A 26,127-nucleotide genomic window follows, 5' to 3' on the forward strand; every position below is an offset into this window, starting at 1 on the left:
TTCTGCAGACTTTGCCTTAGGGAATTACCCATAGTTCATAGGGTTGTGACCTTAAATCAGCGTTAAATACGGGGTTACCAGGGGAAGTGTTGTGGGAAATCTTCAGATGGGCCAGAGATCTTCAGGTCACCCACAACTTAGGAATTAATTTACCATTCGTTATGAAAAAGACTCAAAAGAATACACTGGAAACTAACAGAGTTCAATGTGAATAGGTTTACTGTGCATCAAATGAAATACAGAGCAAACCGAGGCTTTGATCTGGGACAAAGAACCTAATGCAAAATCATAAAACATTATATTATATACCTCTCATAACCTCCTAATGTGGAGCTTATTTTCTAAACTCCACTTCGTTTGTAACCATATTCAAAACTATTCTTTCTGTATTGCTGAGTTCATCAGTGACCTTGACACTTTGGTAATAATCCAAGTATTATTCATCTTAGAAACGATGGTGTCTCAAACTTCTCTAAAATGTATCAATTGCACCTGGTCTAGAAATAATAGTCTCAGCATCTTTCACATTTCTCACAATAAAAATGGGCCTAGTGGCCTTCAATCATCACACACAGAGGACCAAACTACTTTACCCATCATCCTTCTTCCCAACTTCCCTGAGAACCGTCTCTTATTGATGTGAATGTTACTTTTGCACAGTTACTAGCAGGACCGTTTCTTGGGGACATCTGTCTCCACCACAGAAGCCCGGAAGCATTAACAAAAAAAAGAAAGACTGGTAAATAAACTGGCTTGAGATGTTCAGCCTGGCTGGTATGCCTACATTTACAAAGAAACATTACATTAACAAGGATTTTATGGGTTGGATATGTTTTATACTTTGTTTAATGTATTATGAGCTTTACGAGTGAGTGGGTTTACTATCTTCGTGTTTTTCTATTTTTGTTTAAGTGAGCTCACTAAGACAAATTCCAATTAATCATGTTGATATGATAGTAAAGTATTGAAAAAAAGTCCCAAACCCACAATCATATGTAATATGTTTTGGTGCCATCAAGATAACGTGATATGTCACAGAGTGCTGTCCCATACTTATTTAAACCATTTCGAGCCCTTGAAGTCTGTCACATTCAAGAACTTACCAGGTGATGTCAATTAAGTCCGTGAGGGTTCAGGGTTTAGGGGGTGCATTGCGATTGGGCCTGTCTGTTGCGTGTGACACGCGTGTGAAGAACGCAGCTGACACACTTGCTGTCTAGACAACAGGGTAACCGCCTTGTGTTTATTGTTGCACTTGCACAGTTAAAATAGGGCCTTGAAAGATATGTCAAAACACATGAAAGTAGATGTGCTATCAGTTGCATAAGGTCTGATTAACCAGCAAATATTGGAACTTCTACCAAACCTGACAACTTTAATGGAGGATAGCTTGCATTAACATTTGAAAAAATAACTTTTTTTCTTTTTTGGTCAGACAGATTTTCTTTTTAATTACAGTAGAGAGCTGACAGGAAAGTAAGGGCGAGAGAGGGGATGACACAAAGATGCAACAAAGGTCCTCAGCCAGACTTAAAACAATCCTTGGGGAACCCTGAAGCCCCCAGTTTAGGGTATTTCAGTTAGATGTTAAGGTATTTTTGTTTCATAGTGCTTGGAGAAGCCTGTATAATACCAAATATGTTAAGAAGATGGAGAAGTACAGGTTTTCTCAAACTCTGTTAAGCCAAGTGTGTTGCAGGTTTAACTAAAACCTTGGATAGGATGACCTCTAGTGGCATTAAGGTTACTTCTACAGGACACAGCAGATGAGTTTAGGCTACACAGAGTTTAAGGACACAACAACAGTCTCAGAGGCCATGTAATTTTGTTCCAGACGACACATTGTTTAAACTCATGTGGAACAATAACCTACAGCGAAGCTAATGACAGAGCAACAGCCCCTCTGTGATAGAGATCTTTGGTTGGCCAAATCCTTCTAGGATGTTTATAAATGGTCTTTATTGAGTTATTTTGCAAATCAGTGAGCTGCATCATAACAACACATTCAGGAATTAGCCCACATGACCAATCTTTTTCAAGACACTTGGTATACATGACAGCAGGAACAAAATCTAAACTAGTTTAGATTCTAGTTCATTAACGCACCATTCTAGTAGAGCGTGCGCTTGCATGCATTTGATTGGCCGATGCAGCGTCCTTGCCGGATTGCAGCATGTTGCATAAAAAGTTGAGTCTGCTTCAACTTTTTGGCCGCATGACCCGTGTTTTTCTGCTGGAGCCCCCTGTGCTGCCGGAATATCTGCATTCATATCAACGAGGGCTACGTCTGAACGCAACCTTGAAGTTTGAAGCTTCAAGTCCCAAATGCAGACTATACCATATAAGCACATTACTAAATGTTGAAAAAGAAAAACACTTTTAACAGTTAAATAAGTCTTATCAATTTTCATTTAAAGATCATTATACCAAACATAGAAAAATAGATGATGTTGTCAAAGTAAAGACTGGAAAGTAGAAACTAGAAAAGCTATGAACTTGGCAGTTATTGGTTAATGAGTCTCTCAGCTCTCTGATGGTGGGGGAGCAGCCCTGCGTACAGCCTTGGCCAGAGCTTGTTGGACGACCGGGTATATTTTATAGCATCCCTCGATGCAGGTCCGAACCCCAGCTGTAAGAGTCTCTTCAGTCATTTCTCCATCTGACTGCAGCCCGGAAATCTGGTTCAGGCTGGGCAGGAATGCAACCGTCAGACCGCCTTGGTTCTCACCGCTAACAGAGCTGCAGCTGTTTTCTTCCGCATAAGTAGGGTCGACCACATAAGAAGCGCCGTCCTGCCGAATGGCACAGCCCAGCACCAGATCGTACATTTCAATCCCTGCATCTGCGAGAGCGAGAGAGGCGCATGTGACGGCATGTGCCAGGACCGAACCACTGTTTTCAAGAACCATCACGTTGACCTCGATCTGAGAGCGGGGGTATTTGTGGAGGCACACAGCTGGCTGCAGACTCTCATGCAGCATCAGGGAGAGGTCCTTGTCCTGACTGCCCTGAATCCAAGAGCCCCTCTCTGGGCAGGAGAATGGAGCGAAACGCATATCAGTAGTCAACCTGGATACACAGAGAAAGACAGACTTCTTAAACTGTTCCTATAATCGCTACTACAGACACACAAACATCCACTTCAAACATGTAATATGAACAAGTGACAAACATCGATGCTTCATGGCCAACCAAGCTCAAATTAGTTTTAGACTTACATGATTCAAAATGATATTAAATTACATAGAAAAATAGTTACAGGTAATGGTTACTTTTTAAAAGAAAAAAGATGTTGATAGATGTTTCATTCAGTTACAGCACCCCTCACAGCATATTAATGTTACAACACCTCTTGACCTAATCACAGGAATGAATGTTTATCATAACTGGATATGCTAATAAATATGTGTGTTCCCAGATAACAATGGTACATACTCCATATTGCTAACACCAGTTCCTGCAATGTGCCTCTTGTGTAATGTTCTTCTTCTCTTGTAAAAGTTCTTTTTGGCCTTCCATTAAATGTTAAGTTGACAAAAATAAGAGGTCAGGGTTTATTCGAGGTTTTTACTTCCATCAATCCATTTTTGTTTTTACTTAGGTGCACTGATGTCATTTGTTTTATATTAAATGTTTATGTCTGTCTTTTAAACTCTTTGGACAATGTTGGAAAACAGTTCTGCCTTTAAAGCAAGCTCATGTAACTTCCACTGAATACTGAACCCGTCATATCTATCAGCTACACAGACACAGTGAGACTCCGTTTGTATTGCTTATGAATCCAAGTCGAGTTTTACATCAGTAAATATCATATAAATGAATAAATCTGCAAGCAGGGTACCTTCCACATTTCATATCGGTTTCATCTTTCCGCTCAGTTTCTCTGGGACCGTAGACGCAGCTCATCAGCTTGGTGTTTCCAGCCTCCATGTACGCGGACCCTTTGGCCTGGCTCACAAGCCCGCACCGGACGAAAACAGGCCGGACGTCCACCTGATCCCGCGGCCGACCGTCCGCTCTGGGACCGTGCGAGGGCAGGACGGCTGCCGGCTTGCACGCAAACAGATGCGGGCTTTGAGACACCTCTGGGCCGCGTACTCGCTTGGTGTCGGTCGGCATGGTGAAGAGAGACGAAATGAACTGACTGAGCAGTAGAAAACAGCGTGTGAATCAGTCCAGCGTGAAATCCGTCCCCACAGAAACACAGCTGACAGATAAATGGTTCCGGTGCAGGGACGTAAAGGCTTAGAAACCTCTGCTGTGTGCAAGGACATTTTAATATTAGTGTCACAAAATTATTACCGAATTGGTGATACATGTCATGATGACTATAACAGAGCCTAAACAGCGAAGCAAATAACAACAACAACACCAATTAGTATCGACAAAACTGACTTTACTGACGCATATCTGCACAAAAACCTTTCTTTATAAAGCAGAGCAGAAATATATTTTTTGAAGACTTAAAACATATATTTTATCTATTCATCATAACACACTCCATTTCATGACTGTCCAAAATTAACAAAGTCCATTGATAATTGAAATTATAATCAAGTCTTATGACAGGAAATACAAAACAGGACAAGGACGAAAAAATACATTGAAATAAAATAAAGGAAATTCTATATGCTTCCAGAAATGTAATTATAATAATTAATTCTACATATACTTTTTTTGTTTCACAGAGATTTAGAGAGTTCAAAAAAAGTGAAATCGTGAAAGAAAAGAGAAAATATTGGTAATTTTTTTTTGAAAAATAAAATTTGTGAATTAAAAAACAAACAAAACTTTACTCATTATACAATCATCAGAATCAGAATCATCTTTATTGGCCAAGTATGTTCACACATACAAGAAATTTGACTCTAGTTTGGTGGCTCTGAATGTACTTACACTGAATAACAACACAACAATTTTCAGAAATATACACAAGGAATGACTGGTGAGACAGTTTCTGTTAACTGTAAACAGGATAAAAATGGTTCAAAGAAGTGAAGAGTGCAGCCAGAGTGGTGCTGAGATATATATTAAATGGTAAAGAAAAATGACGTTACTTTACATACAAGTGGTCGTTATGTAGCTTGTTCAGATATAAAATAGTAAGTGAAATGTATTGCACATTTTGTATTTTGGACTAAAATAAATATATATAATTAACAGTAAAATCATTTTTAAGGTCTTAATAGTCAAAATATATCATAACATCTTTAACAGACATTTTAAAATTATGTTTATGATAGAAATAATAACTACAATCTGAAACCAAAATGTGGCTATAAAGGTAAAATTGAAACAAACAACAACCCACTAGTGTAGAATATGTTGTTTAGGATTTTTAAACGTGAGGCAGAAATGTGTATTAACACCATATAGATTGTATATGTACAGATTTGACATCACTGTCTTCACATTGCATCAGCCGAGCCACGGACGCGTGTAGCACTGATGTGGCGGGCTCGGCTAAGATTGATTGTGGAGTTGTCCAATAGAATTTGAGACTCGCCGACGTACCGGTGCGGCTGACCCAATGGGAAGCCGCAGTGGGAGTGCCATTGACTCTGAGCTTTCTTTCTGGCTGAGCAGTAGCGTGGGCTCGCGGCGGTGTGTTTGGGAGCAGTAACTGATTCATTCTACGAGAATAGCGATTTCTGTAAGTATTATCATTTTCCCAGCTGATGTTGAAATGAAATGCCATTCAGCTAAGTAGCTTTTCTGTCAGAGTTGTGTGCTGAAATCGCTCTCTCTCTCTCAGGCTGGACATATTGAGGTTAGCCTGTTTAGCTAACATTTAGCTTGTCAAGCTAGTGCCTCAACCCAACGTAGCCGTTTACAATCAGCTGACAACCTCATAATGCAGTATACCGGTCTGTACAACCCATTCCAGAGGAGGGATTTTTGTCTGACATGACTGGCACTATTTTATGGCACTAATTCCTGTGAGCTTGTTTCCAGCGGAGGTGCAAAGGTGGCATGGGAACACAGATGTTTAATCATAGTAAGAAATGAAATTTAACTCTCTGTTGGACCTGCAGCAACCTCATCCTCCCAGTGGTAGAAATCCAGTGACAAAGCTAAGTTTTGATATGTTGCAAGCAGACAAAGCACAGGGCTGCTCTACTACCTAACTGTGTGGACATTCACCATCCACCTGAGCTCTTTAACAGTGTAGTAATCATACAAATAATGCACCAAAATCCATATTGTCAGTTAGTGGATCCATTTTCTTCTCCCATGGATGTTCTTAGTGAGCTTTCATCTGCCTCACAATACACACTACTTGTTCAAACTGTCCATTCTTCTCAAAGACTGAAATTTCTATCCCATCACCCACTGTCTCTACTTATCTATGGTTGCCAACTGGGTTTGGTAGTCAGGATGGGGATGGTGGCTGTTTACCATCTGCTTGCTGGCCCCAGAGAGCTGAAGGCAAAAGCTGTGTGGTTTCCTTTGCCAGCTAGTTTATGAACGAGTCCTCTGATGGGAATTCAAACTCTGCTGCCTTTTAATTATAGACCGCACACCAGCCTTTGTGATACTGTAGTTACGATGCTTTTTTGTAAGGCAAAAATATTTCAATATGAAATAATTGAATTGAAAGGCCTGCACCAGTATTTAAAGACTTTCATTGTGGCTTTATTAATCTTAAGTGACTCTTAAAAGTTTGTCACTTCACTACTTTTACAGTTTAATCTATATTTTATTTTTTATAATTGAGGGTTATTGGAGTTACAGTGGTCTTGTTCTTGTTAACTTGTGAGCAAAGATTTGGTTGTCTCTATCTAAAACTTGAATTGAAATTAGCTAAGGACTAGAGTTCAGTTTAACTTGAATTGTCATCAAATTAGGTTTAAATAATCTAGTTTAATTGTGCAGAGACTCTGTCATTAGATGTTGGGATTTAACTCAAGAAACTCAAGTGTGTGATTTCCATTTGTTGTTACACAAAACAATCTGTTACTAATTAAAAAGATTAGAGCTACAACTAACAATTATCTTTGCCATCTTTTTAATTAATTGATTAGTTATTGGGTTTTAAAATACCAGACAATAATTTAAAATGTGCATCACAGTTGTCCTGAAGCTCAAGGAAATGCCTTAAAATTACAAAGTGTTAATTTTACAATATTATGAGCAGGAAAGCAGAAAATCCTCACATTAGGGAAACCAGAACCAGCTGTGTTTGGCATTTTAAATGATAAATGACTTAATATTATTAATTGATTATCACAATTGTTGTCAGTTCTGTTTCTGTCCATTGACTAGATCCCTGAATTGCAGGTACTTCATAGCAGCTGTAAGTGTTAAACACTACTGAAGCCCCACTGGACCAAACTATATCCTCTGTGGCAGGGATGGCTGCCTTCAATCCATTCAAGCCTTAAGGCTGTTGTTCACATGCATTTTGGAATTTAAAAAAAAGATGAGCACAAAGAACCCAAAAGCCAAATATATCATAAGCTGAGTAATTCAGTGGTGAAATGAAAACTGTTGTCAGTTTGATATTAATGCCCTGCAGCAGAGGTTTTTCCTGCCTCACAGGATTCCTGAGCTGCAGTTGGTTTATGTGAAGAGCCAAAGGCCAATTTGTTGGAGGGAAATAACATAGTAGAAGATCTCTGCCAAGACAGCTTGTTAAGACATAAACGTAACAAAGGTGCATGTCCACCTTACAAAGGTGCATGTCCTAACAAGTTGTGGGAAAACGTTTCTGTTGTCTTTCACTGTTTTGTGACACGGTTTTATAGAGTAAATGATTAATCGGAAAAATAATTGACAGAAATGAATAACGTAAATAAATGCAAATTGCAACCGTGAGTACAGTATATTGTGATAAATCGGTAGCACTTTACTTTAAATGCCCCCTATTTAGCATTAATAAGAAGTTTTACATTTACAAACAACTGAGGACACGTGTGCAGTTGCATTTCTAGAACTTTTTTTGTATCACCCACCACACTTTGATAGGCATCTGTCGACTCTAGCAAGCTAACATGACCCGTAGAATTCCAGTGAGAAACAGCAGCTAGTACCATTGATAACACATGCAGTTAGCTCTGTCCCAAATTTGACGCAAATTTGGGCTGAAGTGCAGTGGGAACCCGTCTTGAGGTGTCTGCTGCCTGCAGGCCAATTTTCTTTTCTCTGTTTTTTTAACTGAGCGGGAAGAACTGGCTTTGAGCAGATGCAGTCATAAACACTTCAGAAACTTAAACACAGAACAGGAACAATTGTTGCTTTTAGTAAAGGGAGTTTAAACATTTCAACACAAACACAAAAATTGAATCAGAGCATATTATTTGTTTCTTTGTTGCCTTATAACAGTGACATGTTGTCCCTGTGGAACAAAATCAGGGATCCAGAACAATTTAATTGGACATGCTGCTAAATTAAAAATGGCAGCTTGAGAGCTGCTTATTTAAACATGATCGATGGTTACAATATATTATTTTTGCACATTTTTTCAGAGAGCTGAATCAGAATGGACTCCACTTTGAGTGCAGCTCAAATTCGCGAGAAGTTCATCGACTTCTTCCGTCGCTATGAGCACCAGTACGTCCACTCGTCATCCACCATCCCTCTGGATGACCCCACGCTGCTTTTCGCCAATGCTGGCATGAACCAGGTAGCTATCCACACTTCTCCACGTCTTTCTCCAACTATCTGTGTCTCTCTCCCTCAGGCTGGCTCTTTCATACATACACACTGATGTATACCGTTTTGACTCAGTGCTGAAATGATAAGGCTCTTGTTGCAAACTCTCAGCACACAAATGTGCTTTTTGTACCTCTCCCTCCTAGTTCAAGCCCATCTTCCTCAACACCATCGATCCGTCCCACCCCATGGCCAGGCTGCGTCGTGCTGCCAACACCCAAAAATGTATCCGTGCAGGAGGTAAACACAACGACCTGGACGATGTGGGGAAAGATGTCTACCACCACACCTTCTTCGAGATGCTGGGGTCCTGGTCGTTTGGGGACTACTTTAAGGTATTAAATTGTCATCCGTTTCAGATGTGTCAATTTTTTTGTCATCTTATAATTATAATCCGACCAATGCAGATGTTTTCTAAATTACCTCAGAGCTAGTTTGGCATCTCTGCACTATTTCTTGCTCATTATCAGCCAACATACAACAACATACACAGAAACCAATATATAGAATACAGTATATAGCAGTAAGTTAATATCAACTGATACCCACCTGGCAGGTATGCTCTACTTACAGCTTTATCTTCTGGAGTGCTGCATTTAGATATTAAGGGTGATTCAGCTTTATACCGAATGATATGATTGATGCAGAAAACATGACAATGAGTGGTTTTGTGAGTTAAAACCTGGTTTAATGTAGCAAAAATTTTGAGTTTTTTTCTGCCAACTTGATGAAGACTTACAGACAAATATGATTTCTGGGGTCACAATTCAGCTCAAAATAATCCTGGATACACAACAAGCAGTAGGAGCCTGAAAATACTGGCCCTGAAATCTGCACATTTGTAGTCATGTCAAGTTCCTTTTTCCTTGGAAAGTATTCATTCTGGAAAGTGTTCACACACTATAATATTTTCTACTATAGTGTTTCCCACTGTCTAAACTTCTGTCTTGTTCTCCTCTTTGTTTCATCTCATTCTTCCGTCTGCTCATTCTGCAGCACCTGGCCTGTAAGATGGCTTTGGAGCTGCTGACCCAGGAGTTTGGCATTCCCATTGACCGCCTGTATGTCACCTACTTCGGAGGTCATGCTGACGCAGGCCTGGAGCCCGACCTGGAGTGCAAACAAATCTGGCTGGACCTAGGGTGAGTCTGGGAATGAGATGTATTGGTGAACACGTCAGATGAAGGCATTTGCTCTCAGGCATCTTTCTGCAACTTTTGATAATAACTGCTACTTTGAATTATTTTTTTATGCTTTTTTTATACAATTTTTAAATTTTATTAATCTTTCATTGCATCTTTATGAATGCTGAAAAACATCTACTGTTATCTGTCTGTGTTTTAAAGTAATTGTATAATGTGTGATCATTCTTCATGGGAATTGCTAAAGCAGCTGCAACTAAGAGCGTGAAAGTCTACAAAATATAAATACAAGATATCAGAGGGTAAATATTAAGGTCATGTAGTAAAATTAATTATTGAAGCACAGAACAAAAATATCATGTTTTGTTCAAGGAGGCTTTCACACTTTTATTTCCACTTTGCATGTATGTCCTAATTTTCACAGAACTTCATTTTAACCTAATTAACTGAAGAATTTATTCAATTAGATAATCTCACTTTTTTTCTCTCAGGATGGAGGAGGCTCGCATCCTGCCAGGCAGTATGAAGGATAACTTCTGGGAGATGGGAGACACCGGTCCCTGCGGTCCCTGCAGTGAGATCCACTACGACCGTATCGGAGGGAGAGACGCCGCTCACCTGGTGAACATGGACGACCCCAACGTCCTGGAGATCTGGAACCTGGTGTTCATCCAGTTCAACAGGTAACAGGCTCAAACACACCAAAACTGATTACAGTATTTTAAAAGATTCATCTTCCTGACTGCACTGATCCTGAGTGGTGCTTCGTCATCTCTCGTTCCCTGCAGAACAAAGGTCACAAATAATTTGGTTAATTTAGTTCATACCAAGCATAGACTGTATAAAAATATGGACGTAGTTACCGTGACGTCACCTGTTGGTTTCTGAAGAGCGGTTTTGAAGCTCAAAGTGAGCCGCTTCGGCTGTCACCATCTTGGCAGTGTGTGACGCTGCCTAACTCCCAGCTAATCAAAAATGAACAAAGAGGTGGGCCGAATGGCTGAAACAAGCAACGTAGCGGCTGGTGGACCTGTCACTCAAAGCAGCCATGTCCTTCATTATGCAGAACTTAACGGCTTAATAAAATTTATACAAGTGAGTTATAAAAAAATTCACCCCCCGTACAGTTGTCATGAAAGGGGAAATTAGCTTTAAAGACCAAAACCGTTTTTGTACCAGGCTGTAAACATGTTTATTTCTGCTGTAAAGTTGGACATTTTAACATGGAGGTCTATGGGGAATGACTCGCTTTTAGAGCTTATTATTTCTAGCTCCTGGGTTAAAACGGAGGCTCTGCCTTGTATTTACCTGTTGTCACGGGGAATTGTCGTATCAGAGCTCCATTGATGATGACTTTACACTTCACTCAAAGTGAACATACTCAGAGTTGATTGAACTGACAGTTTGTCATCTCAGAGTTCAGGGTCAGTTTCAGTTTGTTAAACGTGTTTTGTGGAACAGGTCACAGCTTCCACACCAGCCCAAACAATCTGAACCAGAGTTCATTTAAACTCAACCAAATTGGTCAGGTGAGAGAGCTCCCTAACAACAACTTTTACTCTGGATTCTCTGATTGTACTGCTGCTGTGGTTGTGACTAAACATTTAGTGTTGATGTAAGTGTCCCTGCAGATAATTTGTTTTTTTTTCTTGATTATTCTTCAGATATTTTTATTTCTGACAGTTACCGGATCAGGTTTGAATATGGACACATCTATATCGTCATCTGTTTTATACTGAATCAAATGTACACACTGTCTATACAGCTCTTTACAGTTCCCTCCATTGATTGTGGACTCAAAAGAAATTTACTCGTAAACATGTTTACAAGTGACCAGATTTAATAAAAATCCATCTTAACAATAACAATATTTAAATTGGAAAGACTTGAGGTAAATACAAGTAGATTTCTGCTGAAGAAATGTGATCATTAGGGTTAAGTAAACCCGGAGTCCACACTGAGACAGTTAGATTTGTAAAGGCATCTTTTTGGCCCTGTTTACACCTGGCATTAACGTGTGTCTCGGGTGATCTGATCACTAGTGGACAGCTTTACGTACGTCTGTTCACACCTGGCATTAACACGCTTCTCCACATGCATCCTGACCACTTGTGATGGGATCTCACTTCCCTGCTCTATATGCAAATAAACATGGACATCATTTCTGTTTGCAAAGACCAAATTTGTTCTTTATTAACCGGTCGTTATTAGGCGGTCATTCAATATGGCCCAGGGCGCATTGCGTTTACACTGCTAAAAGAATGTGGCCACATGCGGCCCAGACCACCTCCGAATGTGGTCTGAGTGATCAGATCTCAATCCATCCTCATTGTGTCTCTCATTGGTGTGTTTACACCTGTATTTAGAGCTGTCCACTTGTAATCAGATCACCTGAGATGCATGTTAATGCCAGGTGTAAACAGGGTCTTTGTCTGCATTTCAGCCCTCTGCTTTTTCAAAACAGCCTCCAGAGTGTGTAAATCTTAAAATGCCAGTTTGGTGTTTCAGTGTGTATGTGGTAAACTGAGCGTTTGTGAAACAATGGTGTAAGCTGTTCAGTGAGGGTCAGGGCTGTGTGGGAAGAAAGTTAAGAAGACAACGTTGTCATTAACCTGGTTTTATACTGATTTTGTCAGGCTGTCCCACTCCTAACCAGATGTTTGCTGTGATGTAGATTTGTTGTTCACAGACTGAAAAGAGGACAAAGAGATTTAGCCGGTTTAATGCTGTTTAGGTGTTTTACTGTGGGGCAGAGGTCTCTACTAAAACGACTTGAAACTCAAATGTGGATCCAAATTGTATGCACACAAAACGCTGTCTTAAAATGTAGATGTTTTAATGTATGTAGCCGTAGTCTTCATCTGGTTTCTTAAAAGGTTCTTTTAATTTGTGGATTTACATGACAGAGGACCCAGGACACAAATGTAGCAGGATGAAAAGGAGGAATCATTTCTCTTATCTACAAGTGGAATCATTGTTTTTAACTGTTATTTTCCTGTTCCACCCTCCTTAGAGAGTCAGAGACGGAGCTGAAGCCGCTGCCTAAGAAGAGCATTGACACAGGGATGGGTCTGGAGCGCTTGGTGTCTGTACTACAGAACAAGATGTCCAACTATGACACCGACCTCTTCGTCCCATACTTTGAAGCCATTCAGAAGGTACAGAAAGGCCCACAATGCAGAACTTTGCAGGTCTAATAATGTTACACATCTGTATACTTGTTTAAAGCAATGCAGTGTTTCCTCATTACTGGAAGTTAGCATTGTGATTGAAGAACTGAAATTAAAATCTAGTATATTGAAAAATGCTGTATTCATACTTGACTTTAAAGAGGTCATATTATACCCCTTTCACAGTTTTTCCCAGTATTTTGATTTTCATGGTCTATTTACAAACATTTGCATGTTTTTATGGTTACAAAGCACCTAGTTACAGCTGTACAAGCCACGGATGCAGCCCCTCTGTCTCACTCAGCCTGAAATGGGCTGTTCTCCTCTGATTGGCTGACTATTTTCTGAGTGATGCACACCCAGGCCAACCACAGGTAACTGGTGTTAGCCCACTGTAGCTGCTGTAGGTAAGACCTGAGGGGTGTACTACAAAGCGAGATTAGTGGATTAGCGAGGTATGTTGAGCCTAAAGCCAGGGTTCTCTTTTAACCTGGCTATATCACCATGGTAACTTATACTGCGAACCTAACCTTTTGTTACAATATATCAAACTGTATTTCAAATTGTGAAAAAAAACAAAAAACTAATGAAAAAATACTTTGAACAAAAAAAGATGAATCTATTGGTATTTATCACAGATAATATTCAATCTATAATATTAGTTTCACTTTGATGTGGCCAGAATCTAAAGTGATTTCCACTTATCCTTCATTATGGGACAGAGTCAGACCTGAATGCACTTCTTGAGAATAATGTTTCAATCTGCTGCATCATGTTTAAAGTTTAAGAGCTTTGGATGTGGGAGGCACAGAGATTGCATTGAGTGGTAAAATATGATATTTCCACTCAATGCATATATAATGCATATATTTTATGATCTTAATAAATTTATGAATTCGTTTTTTAATTAACAAATTTACATAAGCAATTTTCTGCCAGCATTCCTCACTTATTTGCAGTGACAGCGTTGCTTTTTGCTGTGATAATGTATTTATATTCCTCATAGCTCTCCGTTATAATGATCTGTTCCTCCTGACTGAAGTAGGCAACACACGATCGGTCCATTTTGTGCGGAAAAGAGTCAAATGACGCGCCAAACGCCCCTTTTATGGGGACACACACATAGCCTGAAGCAGAAAGCCTGAGTTAACAAAGAAAGTTCATATCCACCGTCGTGGTACCACTTGTCTCTGATGGCGAGTTTAGGGTTTGTCGAGCCAGCTCTGCATATGTTGAACTTGCTTCATAGTGCACCCCTCAGGCCTCTGGGTAAAACTCACCAGTAAATTGTGATGGCCACCGCTGAGGATAATGTTATCAAACCTCTGGAAGGCTGTGCAATGACTAATTTGCTTCCTGACATCCAACAACTGCGCAGTCTTTCCCCTGCGACTGTGTGTGTGTGTGAAAGAGCCCTGCCCTCAGTGAAACACAGATCAGAGGAGAGAAGAGAAACTAGCGAGACGGTAAATGACAGCAAAACGCTGTAGAGACTCACACTGAGCTGAGATGAAATGAGTGCACATAAATTAGGTAAATAAAGATATTTTGTTAGTTTCAGGAGGGGTGGGGGGGGTCCTGTAGGAGGCCCTCCAAGGCAATGGTAGAGGAAGTGCTGAACGTATAGTTGTGACATCACAACCTTACAGAAGTCCAAACAGCTTGTTTAACGGCACTGTTTCTGAATATGTGGACTGAACTGTTTGATACTGTCACAGTATTTATAAAACACCTAGACCTGCTTTATAATCAAAACAGAAATGGAGATCTCAGTTAGCATAATAGTGACGACTTTAATGTGACGACGGCATGCCTCTGATCCCCTCCTGAGGTGATTAAAGAAACACAGTTACCTGATACACACTGAAGATGTAACTTGTGTTTGTTTCAGGGTACTGGTGCTCGGCCTTACACTGGTAAAGTAGGCGCTGAGGATGCTGACGGTATCGACATGGCCTACCGTGTGCTGGCCGACCACGCCCGCACCATCACCATCGCTCTATCAGACGGCGGTCGGCCCGACAACACAGGAAGAGGGTGAGAAATGAACATTTCAGAGCTTTCATTTGCAGAGCTGAAAAAATATCAAGAGCATTGACAGCATCAGTGGAAAGGGAACTTCCCACAAACGTACTTATGTTACACAGAGTTTCACTACAGACAAATGATGCGATGTGGCTGCTCTTCTTATTTCTGTTGTTCTTATGGTTATATGGTTTTCCATCATGTTTAGCTACGTGTTGAGGAGGATCCTGCGTCGTGCTGTACGTTATTCCCATGAGAAGCTGGGAGCTCAGAAAGGTTTCTTTGCCTCTCTGGTGGACGTGGTGGTCGAATCCCTGGTGAGATTTTTTTTTCTTCACCTGCCTTGTTGTTCTCTTTAATTCAGTGTTAAAAAAATGAATATCATAGCTTTCTATCACTATTTAACGCAAAAGTAATTTGTCGCATCCAGTTCAGGACGAATCCTTTAAATAGTGACCGCTGCATCTCTTTCTTTTGCTACCTTTCACCTGTTCATCTCATCTTTCTGCCTCTCTCTCTCTCTCTCTCTCTCTCTCTCTCTCTCTCTTTGATCCCATCATCTGTCACTATCATTCTTCAGGGTAATGCATTCCCAGAGTTGAAGAAAGACCCTGACATGGTGAAGGACATTATTAACGAGGAGGAGATGCAGTTCCTCAAAACCCTCAGCAGGGGACGCCGTATCCTCGATAGGAAGATCATGAGTCTGGGAGACTGCAAGACCATCCCAGGTGAGACGCTGAATAATTACTGCATTAGTATTGCATTACTACTTGTATGTGTACGCATTACATGACCTCTACTCTTGAAGGGTTAAAAACTGCTTCAAAAATCTGCTGATATTATTCTTTATCTTCCTGAACAGTTTCAGAACATCAGTCACCCTGTTTTATTGTTTCTCTCTCTCTCTCTTTCATCATTCTTACCACCTCTGTTACTTTTCTCTTTTTCTCCTGTTTTCTTTATCTCTTCCTCCCTCTTTCATTGCTGTTTTTTTTTCCTCTTATAATCCAGTCAGAATGTGTTTGTTGGCATTATGAATTGGTCTCATTCATCATTCTGTCTGACCTTCACGCATGATGTGTCAGATCTTTCTCATTCAATATTTAAAAGTACTCCAATAAGACTGCAATTAGAAAAGCTAATATCCTAATAAGCAATCGTTCACAGCGTAAACGTGTAAAATCATGTGTAAATTGATGCACATCCAGCTCTCCTTGTGAACCTTCCTCCAGGGTCATCAGTGTATTGGATTCCTTTGACAGATAACTGTCTACCTCAGACTTTTTAATTACTTATTCTTTATCCCAAGGGGGGGGGTACAGCATCACTTGTGCACTCAAGTAAAATGAGAGGCTAACAGTGTCCTTGCAAAGTGCATTTGCATTGTTGGAAAAACAAAAACAGCACAGACCTGGGAGCTGTTCCACTTTAACAAACTCTGAACCCAGAGCTGACTAACCCTGAGATGGGAGTATAGTCACTGAAATATGGTTAAAACTGATTATATGCAGCCTTTTTAAATAACATTTAGTCCATTTCTCATCGTGTTTTCAGCTGTACCACAATCCTGCTCAGTGAGAAATATTAACACCATCTCCTGTATGTTATGAGAAATATGAGCTTATTCATCGATCAACGTCTGACGGGCCTGGAGTCTCTTTTTGTTTCAACAGAGATTACTAAAGTAATGTGCAATAAAATATTTCAGCACGGCACAATCTGACAGCCGTCAGCGTTATAAAAAACCTCCGTTCACTAAAGACCTGAAAAAAGAAAAAAAAATGTTTTTCTTCTGAGCTGAGGATGAATCTGTTATGTGTAATATTTGAATGTGAGGGTAACATTTGCAAACATAGTTCTCGGGTAACTAACTAATCTTCCTCTCTCGGCGAAATTTCTGCACATTTATGAGCTTTGATATCAAGTGAATCAATGAAATGAAACGGTGTGTCTGCTAGTTCCCTCCGGCTCAGCAGCAGGGAGGAGACAGAGAGAATTTAAGGCTTTCTTGATGAAAAGCTGCCAGCGAGCAGCTTCAGAGTTAAGTCACCACAGTAACTGACCCACAGTTAAAATCATCTTGGTTTCTCAAACTGGAAACTTGAGGACTTGAAGTCTTTTAGCATTTTGCTGTAGACAGACATCTGTCCTGTATATCAAGTAGCTTTTTTTTTTTCTCCTCTCTGTACGTCCAGGTGACACAGCATGGCTGTTATACGACACATACGGCTTCCCTTTGGACTTGACCTCCCTCATCGCAGAGGAGAAAGGCATGGGGGTGGACATGGCCGCCTTCGAAGAGGAGAAGAAGGCAGCACAGGTAAGGAGATGGAAGGAAGGGTGGAGGGCACAGAGTGTGAATTGAGAACATGGATTTGGCCTTCACTGTTCTGTTTGGGAAACCTCAGCGAACAGTGTTTGTGTTCTCTCTTGTGGTTGCACTATTCTGCCTTGTGTCAGCGTTCCTCAGTATTGCACTGCAAGTCAGAATCAGCAGCCATGCACCTGCTGTTTAAATAAAGCCTAATTTACTTTTAAGGCTTTTGCTAATCCCTTCTTGTTTGATTTTGCAAAAAAAATTGATTTCTTTTCTGGTATATTGCAACCTCAGACTGCTTTCAAACTTCAGTCCACCTTGTCACAGTGAGCTTAATATACGTGTACATACTGGCACTGCAGTTCTGCTCCCTACCTGATGGGCGAGTTCCTAAATGGCGGGGAACAGCAGACACACTGTGCCTCTTTATGTACTCAGTTACCAGTTTATTAGATGCACCTGTACAATCTAAGGAAATCCAACTGAGTAGCCTTGCAGTAAATCTTTTATGAGGTTTATACTGTTTGGAATTCAACAAGAAAGCTGGGATGAAACTAAAAACAAACAAACTCAACAGTACATGTGTTCTCACAAGTGTCATTACACGAGTGAGAGAGCTCAAGCTTCTGTGAAAATACACACACTTTTATTAAAGTGCATGTTGGCTGCAGTATTGTCGCCTTGTTTGCACTTCAGGAAACAAAACTGATGAAAGGAGAAAAAAAAGCACATTTTAGCTGCAGACCAGTCATTCAGTCTGGAGGAAGCAGCTCATTTCTAGTGTTGTTTATTAGATACAGACAGGTTTAGACTTACAATGACAGAGATATGAAGGCTTTAATTACCCAATTTATAAAATAGGTCAACAAAACCATGATGTTCTTTGGTTATAATTAATAGTTTGTGGTAAGAGTTTGTGCTATAACATGATAACACCTTTGTGTGTGTTTGTGCGTGTAGTTAAAGTCCCAGGGTAAGGGTGCAGGAGACGAGGACCACATCATGTTAGACATCTACGCCATTGAAGAGCTGAGAAACAAGCAGATACCCGCCACAGATGACTCTCCCAAATACAAATACAGCTCAGACGACAACGGCAGCTACGGTACAAACTCTCTAAATACGAACACGGTTCAGTGGGGACGGCTGTATTTACAGGACATCCACGCGCTGACTCTCTCTCTCATCCTGTTTTGTGCGTCCAGAGTTTCAGCAGGCCTCAGCCACAGTGCTGGCTCTGCGCCGCGACCGCGCCTTCTGCGACGAAGTGACCACGGGTCAGGAGTGCGGCGTGCTGCTGGACCAGACGTCTTTCTACGCTGAGCAGGGAGGACAGACGTTCGACGAGGGTTACATCCTTCGAGAGGATGACAGCGCAGAGGATGTAAGTGCACCAAAAATACACCAAATGAGCTCCACTTATGCAGTTTCAGAGTGTTTTTGTAAAAACATCTTGGTCTGAGGTTCACGTGCAGCATTCAGGTAAAAACCCCTTAATATCATCAGGTCAGAGCTACAGTTTTAAAAAGAAAAAGCTAAAATGAAATCACCTCTCTATTTGGAGAGATGTATCTTAAAAGCTGAATCTCAGTCACTCTTCAACATTTTGTCTAAATAGGACAGGTGGGTCTATCTGCTAGAAAACATGCCTGCAAGCAAAAAGACTTCTGCTAGGCCACAAAGGCTGCCAAATGAAATATCACCATTCTGACAGGAGAACAGATGAAAGATAATAAACTGTTCTCGTCTCTGTCTCATGAGCGAGGACCAGAAAAATCATAAAAACATAAGTGATTTTCAGACCATCTGCCTCAAAAGATCCATTCAAAGCCAGTACTCTCCGTTGTCTTTGATATGTATATTTTTGATGCAGAGATGCAAAGAAAACCTGTCTGACCTAATGAGTCTATATGTTCTCCTCCATATCTGTTCTTAAAACACTTCAAACACTTGAAAGCGTGAGTTTTAGAAGCATATATTTATTCTCCAAATGCTCAAACAAAAAAATACACACACATAGCACCAACCAACTTTCTAACGAAACTCATGGGATTGAAAGTTTTTCGTCTGTTTCCTTTTTTTTTTTCTTTTTTTTTCAGCAGAACAAAAACATGTCTAACCACGATGTATCTCTCTCTTTGTCTTTCTCTCTGTCTTTCTTTACAGCGGATGGAGTTCACGGTGAAGAATACTCAGGTGAGAGGAGGTTACGTCCTCCACGTGGGGACCGTCTACGGGACGCTGAAGGTCGGAGACCGTGTCACCTTGCATGTAGATGAGGTGAGAACATACACAGGGTTTGAAATCAAAGTAAGAATATATCCAGCGTCAGGAACATGGGTGAAAAGATGACATGGATAATTCAAAGCGCCTGCGCTCCTCTCCTCAGGCTCGTCGTAGGCCCATCATGAGCAACCACACGGCAACGCACATCCTCAACTTCGCCCTGCGGGGGGTTCTGGGAGAGGCGGACCAGAGGGGCTCCCTGGTCGCTCCTGACCGTCTGCGCTTTGACTTCACCGCTAAAGGTGCCCTGAGCACGGGGGAGGTCCGGCGCACTGAGGAGATCGCTTGTGCCATGATAAGAGACGCCAAGGTGAGGGGGGGAATAGATGTCTGACGTTGCAGGAATAGTTGTGTTTGGATACTCTGAATGATTTTGATGTAGCTGCAGATTGTAGCTCAACTGTTAACTCTAAAAGCAAATGTTTAGTGTCTCCTGCTAAAGAGAAAGAGAAGAGTTTGTACAAATCTTCCATGTTTCATATGGAATGAGCTTTTCTTCGCCATAACGTGTGATTTTTTTTTTTTTTTGAATATGAATATCAACTCCATATAAACCAGCAGTTGATAACACTTTCCCTCTTGTACTTTGCTCTCTCCAGCCAGTGTACGCTATGGAAGCCCCCCTCGCAGAAGCCAAGGCCATTCAGGGTCTGCGCGCCGTGTTCGACGAGACCTACCCCGACCCTGTCCGAGTGGTGTCTATCGGTATCCCTGTTCAGGACCTGCTGGACGACCCCAACAGCGCCGCCGGTTCTCTCACCTCCATCGAGTTTTGCGGTGGAACGTGAGTATTTGTGTTTTACTTTTGAAAGGAGCTAGGAACCAGCGTGTCACAGTGCACATATAGTCACAACCTTAGTCCACTTTACTTCATTATGTTTGTGCTGAAGAATAAAATGCTGACAACAAAACTAATGGTCTGTTCACACCAAACACCGAGCATATTTTCACCTTGTGTTACTCGACCGTGGGATCATTTGTGTTTATTTGCCTCAAACAGCCAGAATACATTACTGTACATTAGCCGTAAGCTAGTGAGCAGCAGCAGGCACCGACTGTGTGTGTGTGTGTGTGTGTGTGTGTGTGTGTGTGTGTGTGTGTGTGTGTGTGTGTGTGTGTGTGAGAGTGTGTGTGAGAGTGTGTGTGAGAGTGTGTGTGAGAGTGTGTGTGAGAGTGTGTGAGAGAGTGTGTGAGTGTGTGTGAGTGAGTGTGTGTGTGTGTGTGTGTGTGTATGTGAGAGAGTGTGTGTGTGTGTGTGTGTGTATGTGTGTGTGTGTGTGAGTGTGTGTATGTGTTTATGTTCAGTTGAGCCTCTGACTGAAACTCACCAGGGACTCCGTTACTTTCCTCCAGTCTTTCTACTTTTTCCTCTCTCCTCTCCTCTCCGTACAATTCTCCTCCAGTCAGCAGTCAACATGGACAAAAAGAGACTAATTCCACTATAACACCCAACAGTGGAGGTTGGCACCTCTGTGGCTTGCTGCTACAGACAGGTAGAGAAGCCAGAGTGAAGATAAATCCACTTTTTAAATCCCAAAAGTTTTAAAAAATAAATGCTGAGCTCTCCTCCCCCCCCTCTGATAAAGGGCTCTGGATCAGAGCAGAATCCAGTGTGACTCTGGATGTCACGCTGACTCTGCTCCCAGCTCTCTGACGCTCAGACCAACCGTTCTGTCCCTCCGGTCCTGCACACACAACACTCTGCACAACTTACACCGTATTCATATTACATCATTTGCATTGCCCGGATATGAATTCATGTCTATTTGCATTGACTTTTGATATGTAATTGCGCCGCATGAAAATGTAGCTTTGTGTCTCAGATCTCTGTGATGTTTGAAGTTGAGGCTTTCTAATAATGCTGACAGTGAGCTGAGCCTCATCACCCTGCTATACTGACTATTACTCCACCAACCGTCATCATGAGGCTGTCAAGCTAAGTGATAAACAAGAGAATATTGGCTATTAAAATAATAATTGTATAAAATAAGTAGAAGAGGACTTGATATGTGTGACTGGGCTTGTTATTGGAAAAGGTTTAAATTGACTTGCACTACATTCTTTGCAGTGTGGCTGCTACACATGCAGAACATATAGAACATTATATCATTAAAGGGGAAATGATATCATTCTGTCCAAGTGGTTTCTGCTGCAGAGCTACAAGACTTAATGCACTAACTACATGTTGGGTCAAAACTGAGTGAAGACTGAAGGGTTTTTTTAGCATAAAAAAATTTTTGCCATAAAAAAGCTAAAGGAGAGAGCTAACTATATCAAGTGATAGTTAGCTAGTGAGATAGATAGAAAAGAAAGATTAACCAATATCTTGTTAATTCAGTTAGTTATACCACATTAATAAATGAGGGCGTACTCATAATGGAGAAATCAACTCAGAAAAATTCCTGCTTAATAAAAAAATAATTTATTATATTAATTTCAATAAAAATATGAATGACAGACATTTATTTATTTGTTTACCTAGAATGGACGAGATGATTTTATAAGTAGATACTGTTTGTCAGGCTGGAAAACCTGTTAGCACTTTAACGGCCAGTTTCACCGTTCCACCCGAAGTGTTGCCGTTAATTACTGTGTATGTTTTTCCCGCCGGGATCAAGTGAGAAACATAACGCATGAACTCCGAGTATTAGAGTCGTCTCTGAAGAAAAGTCTGCATCTGCATGAAGCCGGCAGCGGCAGACCTGCCCAGTGGTGCTGTGTAAAGTGGAAACGATTAATTGGATTTGCGGTTCTTTACGGTGAGCCGCTGTGCAGAAGAGGGCCTGGAACATTTTGTAGAGCTCAATCCAGCGATTAGACTTGCTCCGCTGACTTTTACAGTGTCTGCTCCTGGCAGTAAAATTCACCTGAATACCAAGATGTCCCCGCTCTTACTGCAATGATAGCAAGGCTTTCATTTCATTTCATTTGATTACTGTTGGCACTCAAAACGATTCCCAAGTTATATTTGATGTGTGTGTGTGTGTGCCTGAAAACAACCCTGCATGCTCAGAGCTGGTTTTGATTCAACCACTAGGAGATCCATTTGCATGAAGCTCGTACCGCTTCAGGTTTTTAAAATATTCCACTTTAGTAAACTGTTGTGCATTCTGATGTTGTCTTTGATGTTGTTTAATCTGCAGCCACTTCAAAGAATCCCTTGTTCCCCGCTGCTGCCGTTTTGTAATGTTTTCTCTGCTCCGCTCCTGTTCCTCCTTCTCCTCCTCATCTGCCTCCCGCAGTCGTGTAACGCTGCTGTCGCTTTCTCTTATCCGCAGCCATCTGCGGAACTCCGGTCACGCCGCTCCGTTTGTCATCGTCTCAGAGGAGGCCATCGCTAAGGGCATCCGCCGCATTGTTGCTGTGACAGGAACAGAGGCCCAGAAGGTCAGGACACACACACACACACACACACACACACTGAAGCACTCTCTTCCAGCTTATTCTCATATACTCACATCCACCCACACTCATGTGTCTCGGCCCCAAAATTAAATGATTACTTGGTTGGTTGTTGATGGTCACAATTATTTTTCTTGCCACTCATAACAGAAGAAGCGGACTAATTAAAATGAGTCTCAGACTAGAGGACTGCATGTCTTATTTGAGTCCCTGGAGAGAAAAAGTTCCCCGCTGATGAAAGTTTAATGAAGCTTGTTTTTGACTTGTGATGAACTCAAAGCTGGAAAGGAGCATTTAGCATTTTTCCCCCTCTCTCTTCAGGCCCGAGGACAAATTAATCTTTACTATTTTTAAACTACAATTGCAGTTTGATCCTCCTCTTCATCTTTTTTGCCTTCTGCCATCCACCACTCTGCTCCTTTTTCATTCCTTCACATCTCCTCCTCCTGTTTTTCTCTCTCTACGCTTGTCTCACTCATGCTTCTGTGTGTCTTGCGTTCATCAGGCCCAGAGGAAAGCCGACGCACTGCACCAGTCTCTGTCCTCCCTGGGAGACAAGGTGAAGCAGCAGACGGCCCCGAACAAGGACGTACAGAAAGAGATCGCTGACATGACGGAGGTGGGTGTGTGTGTGTGTTTCTGTGCGAGACAAACCTCTAAACTCCGTGCTGTGTTATCAACATATCTGTCTTCCATGCAGTCGATAGGCACAGCAGTGATCTCCCAGTGGCAGAAGGATGAGATGAGGGAAACCCTGAAGGGTCTGAAGAAGACCATGGACGACCTGGACCGCAACTACAAAGCTGACATCCAAAAGAGAGTCCTGGAGAAGACCAAGGAGGTGATTGAAAGCAACCGGAACCAACCACTGCTAGTAATGGAGATGGAGACGGGAGCTTCAGCAAAGGTGAGAGACACTTCAATCTCCCACCTTAAATGTATTGAATATATTGATGAACTGTTCATGAAATCCATACCCTTATAAAAGAAGACCCAGCATAGATATACAGGAGTCAATCTATAATCCAAACCCTGAGACTTCATCAGCATCCTGCAGAAATCTAAATGAAAAGTGCAAACAGTATTTAAAATTCAGTTTATCGCTGCAGTATTGCTCATTTTCTCCGGCAGTCTCGCAGCTTATCTCGTTGTGTTATTGCCACGGGACCAACTCAGCTCTGTGGCCCGTTTAGTTCTGACCTTGAGACATCAATAGTGCTGATTAGGAGGATTTTCTTTCTTTCTTCCCTCCTTGTTTCTACTCATCCTCTCTCTCTCTTCTCTTCTTTCATCATCATCTCCTCTCCCTCCGTCTCTCCCAGGCTCTGAACGAGTCACTGAAGCTGTTGAAGTCCAACTCTCCTCAGACCGCTGCGATGCTCTTCACCGTAGACCCCGACGCCGGAAAGATCACCTGCCTGTGTCAAGTCCCACAGGTAACGTACCAGATCATTCATAAATCCAGCATCCTCAGCGTCTGCAACAGATCTAAGCTAACCCGCTCCTCCTCCTCCTCTCCAGGATGTGGCCAAACGCGGACTGAAGGCCAGCGAGTGGGTTCAGAAGCTGTGCCCCCTGCTGGACGGAAAAGGAGGCGGCAAGGACATGTCAGCCCAGGCCACGGGCAGGAACACTCAGTGCCTGCAGGATGCGCTACAGATGGCTAACGAGTTCGCACGACTCAAACTGGGAGAGAATTGAGAGAAGGAAAAAAGTAGTCAGTGTGGGAGGTGGAAAGAGGAGGTGGTGATGAGGTTGGAAACGTGAAAGAGGGATTAAAGTAGATATGACAGGGATGAAAGATGGAGAGCAGGAGACGGTTGAGGAGTCCTGAGCTTTAACTCAGGTGCCTAAAATTTCAGGAGAGTTTGAAATCATCCTCTTTCATCCCCCTCATTTCATCTCCTCTTTTCTTCTCCCTTTGGGTCAGAAAAGATTAGAAATCAAACAAAACTCCTGAGTTTCTCACTCCCGCCATGTTGACAGACGACCACTGACAGTCAGCCAGCAGTAAATGAGCCACTCATTTTTATTGCAAGTAGGTTTTTTTCTGACTTACTCCAGTAAAATGCATCTCTGTGGAAGTTAAACCTACTTGAATATAAATATATATAAATATATATATATATATGAGAAGATTCTCTCATGCAGTTAACTGAAAGAGGACATCACAGCCAGCACAGTTGATTTGAGGAATTCATTCATTATTGCATGCTTGTCTACAGAGGAGAGAAAAGGGATGTACTTTTGATAGATTTTGCCTCGTACAAGAGCTCAGATGAAGCAAAAAAAAAAAAAGTGGTTTGCACTTCAAACTCTGAGTTTGTTTCATGTCGCTGTGTCCCGGCTCATTTAGAAACAACCACTAGATCACTCTCTCCTCTCCGCTTGTTCAGGGCTTAATTCGGACTGATGAGAGATTTTAGAGGAAAAGTCAGAAATCATCAGCTCTTAAATGATTCAGTATGTTCTTTATGTTACCTGAACCTGAACCCTTTTGATCTGAGCAGTGGCACCGTCCCATCTGTGTGAGGAAAAACGCCCTGAGTTTGCTCCTGTGATTGGTTGGACTGACATTGTAGCTGTATCATAGTCTTGCGTTTTCAAATAAAAAGCCATTATCTGTAATAAGTCAGCAGGTTTAATTTTAGTAAATAAATAATTAATTGTATAAAATGGTCATGCACATGTCCAATAATCCGTCTGTGTAACTTAATTTCCCTGACATTTAATATCGATTCAACACACAGAATGTTGAAAATGTCTTTAATCATGGAAGCTGCTTCCTGTCAGAGAAATGTCACACTATGGTTATGGAATAAATACTACTGGTAAATGCCATGTGTCTACCTTTTGTTCTTTTCAAACATGTGATTCATTTGTATGGGTGATTAATTTCAGAGAATCCATTTACCCTTGACTTAAAGTATTGTCTCGGTTCAGATCTGATCGATTGCTCCCCAAGGTCACACTGAGATCATTAGATGTGGATCAACAAGAATGATTGAGGTATAAATCTATTAGAGAGCTAGACAACCATCTTTTGTTAACAGTGTAGGTGTGAAGTTTAAAGGGGGAGTTTTGTTTATTTTGTTGAGGCCTGAATCATCCTTATTAAAGCAACAAC

General features: G+C 41.4%; 2 protein-coding genes across 2 annotated transcripts; one reads left to right on the top strand and one right to left on the bottom strand.

Moving 5' to 3' along the window:
- Positions 1 to 2,391: 2,391 nt before the first annotated feature.
- exosc6 (exosome component 6) lies at positions 2,392 to 4,204 on the bottom strand. The gene is made up of 2 exons (XM_067588739.1): positions 3,842 to 4,204; positions 2,392 to 3,069 (listed from the first exon to the last, which is right to left on the bottom strand). The coding sequence occupies exons 1-2, from the start codon at positions 4,117 to 4,119 to the stop codon at positions 2,523 to 2,525; spliced, it is 825 nt and encodes a 274-aa protein (XP_067444840.1). The 5' UTR covers positions 4,120 to 4,204; the 3' UTR covers positions 2,392 to 2,522.
- Positions 4,205 to 5,509: 1,305 nt separating this feature from the next.
- On the top strand, positions 5,510 to 25,839 carry aars1 (alanyl-tRNA synthetase 1). The gene is made up of 20 exons (XM_067588740.1): positions 5,510 to 5,653; positions 8,469 to 8,626; positions 8,802 to 8,990; positions 9,652 to 9,797; positions 10,289 to 10,480; positions 12,811 to 12,955; positions 14,859 to 15,004; positions 15,201 to 15,309; positions 15,573 to 15,723; positions 17,191 to 17,315; positions 18,273 to 18,417; positions 18,518 to 18,696; positions 19,479 to 19,592; positions 19,702 to 19,908; positions 20,198 to 20,382; positions 22,877 to 22,985; positions 23,506 to 23,619; positions 23,701 to 23,907; positions 24,323 to 24,436; positions 24,522 to 25,839. The coding sequence occupies exons 2-20, from the start codon at positions 8,483 to 8,485 to the stop codon at positions 24,699 to 24,701; spliced, it is 2,901 nt and encodes a 966-aa protein (XP_067444841.1). The 5' UTR covers positions 5,510 to 5,653; positions 8,469 to 8,482; the 3' UTR covers positions 24,702 to 25,839.
- The last annotated feature ends 288 nt before the right edge of the window (positions 25,840 to 26,127 follow it).

This window comes from Thunnus thynnus, chromosome 5, assembly GCF_963924715.1.
Source record: "Thunnus thynnus chromosome 5, fThuThy2.1, whole genome shotgun sequence".
Lineage (NCBI taxonomy): Eukaryota > Metazoa > Chordata > Actinopteri > Scombriformes > Scombridae > Thunnus > Thunnus thynnus.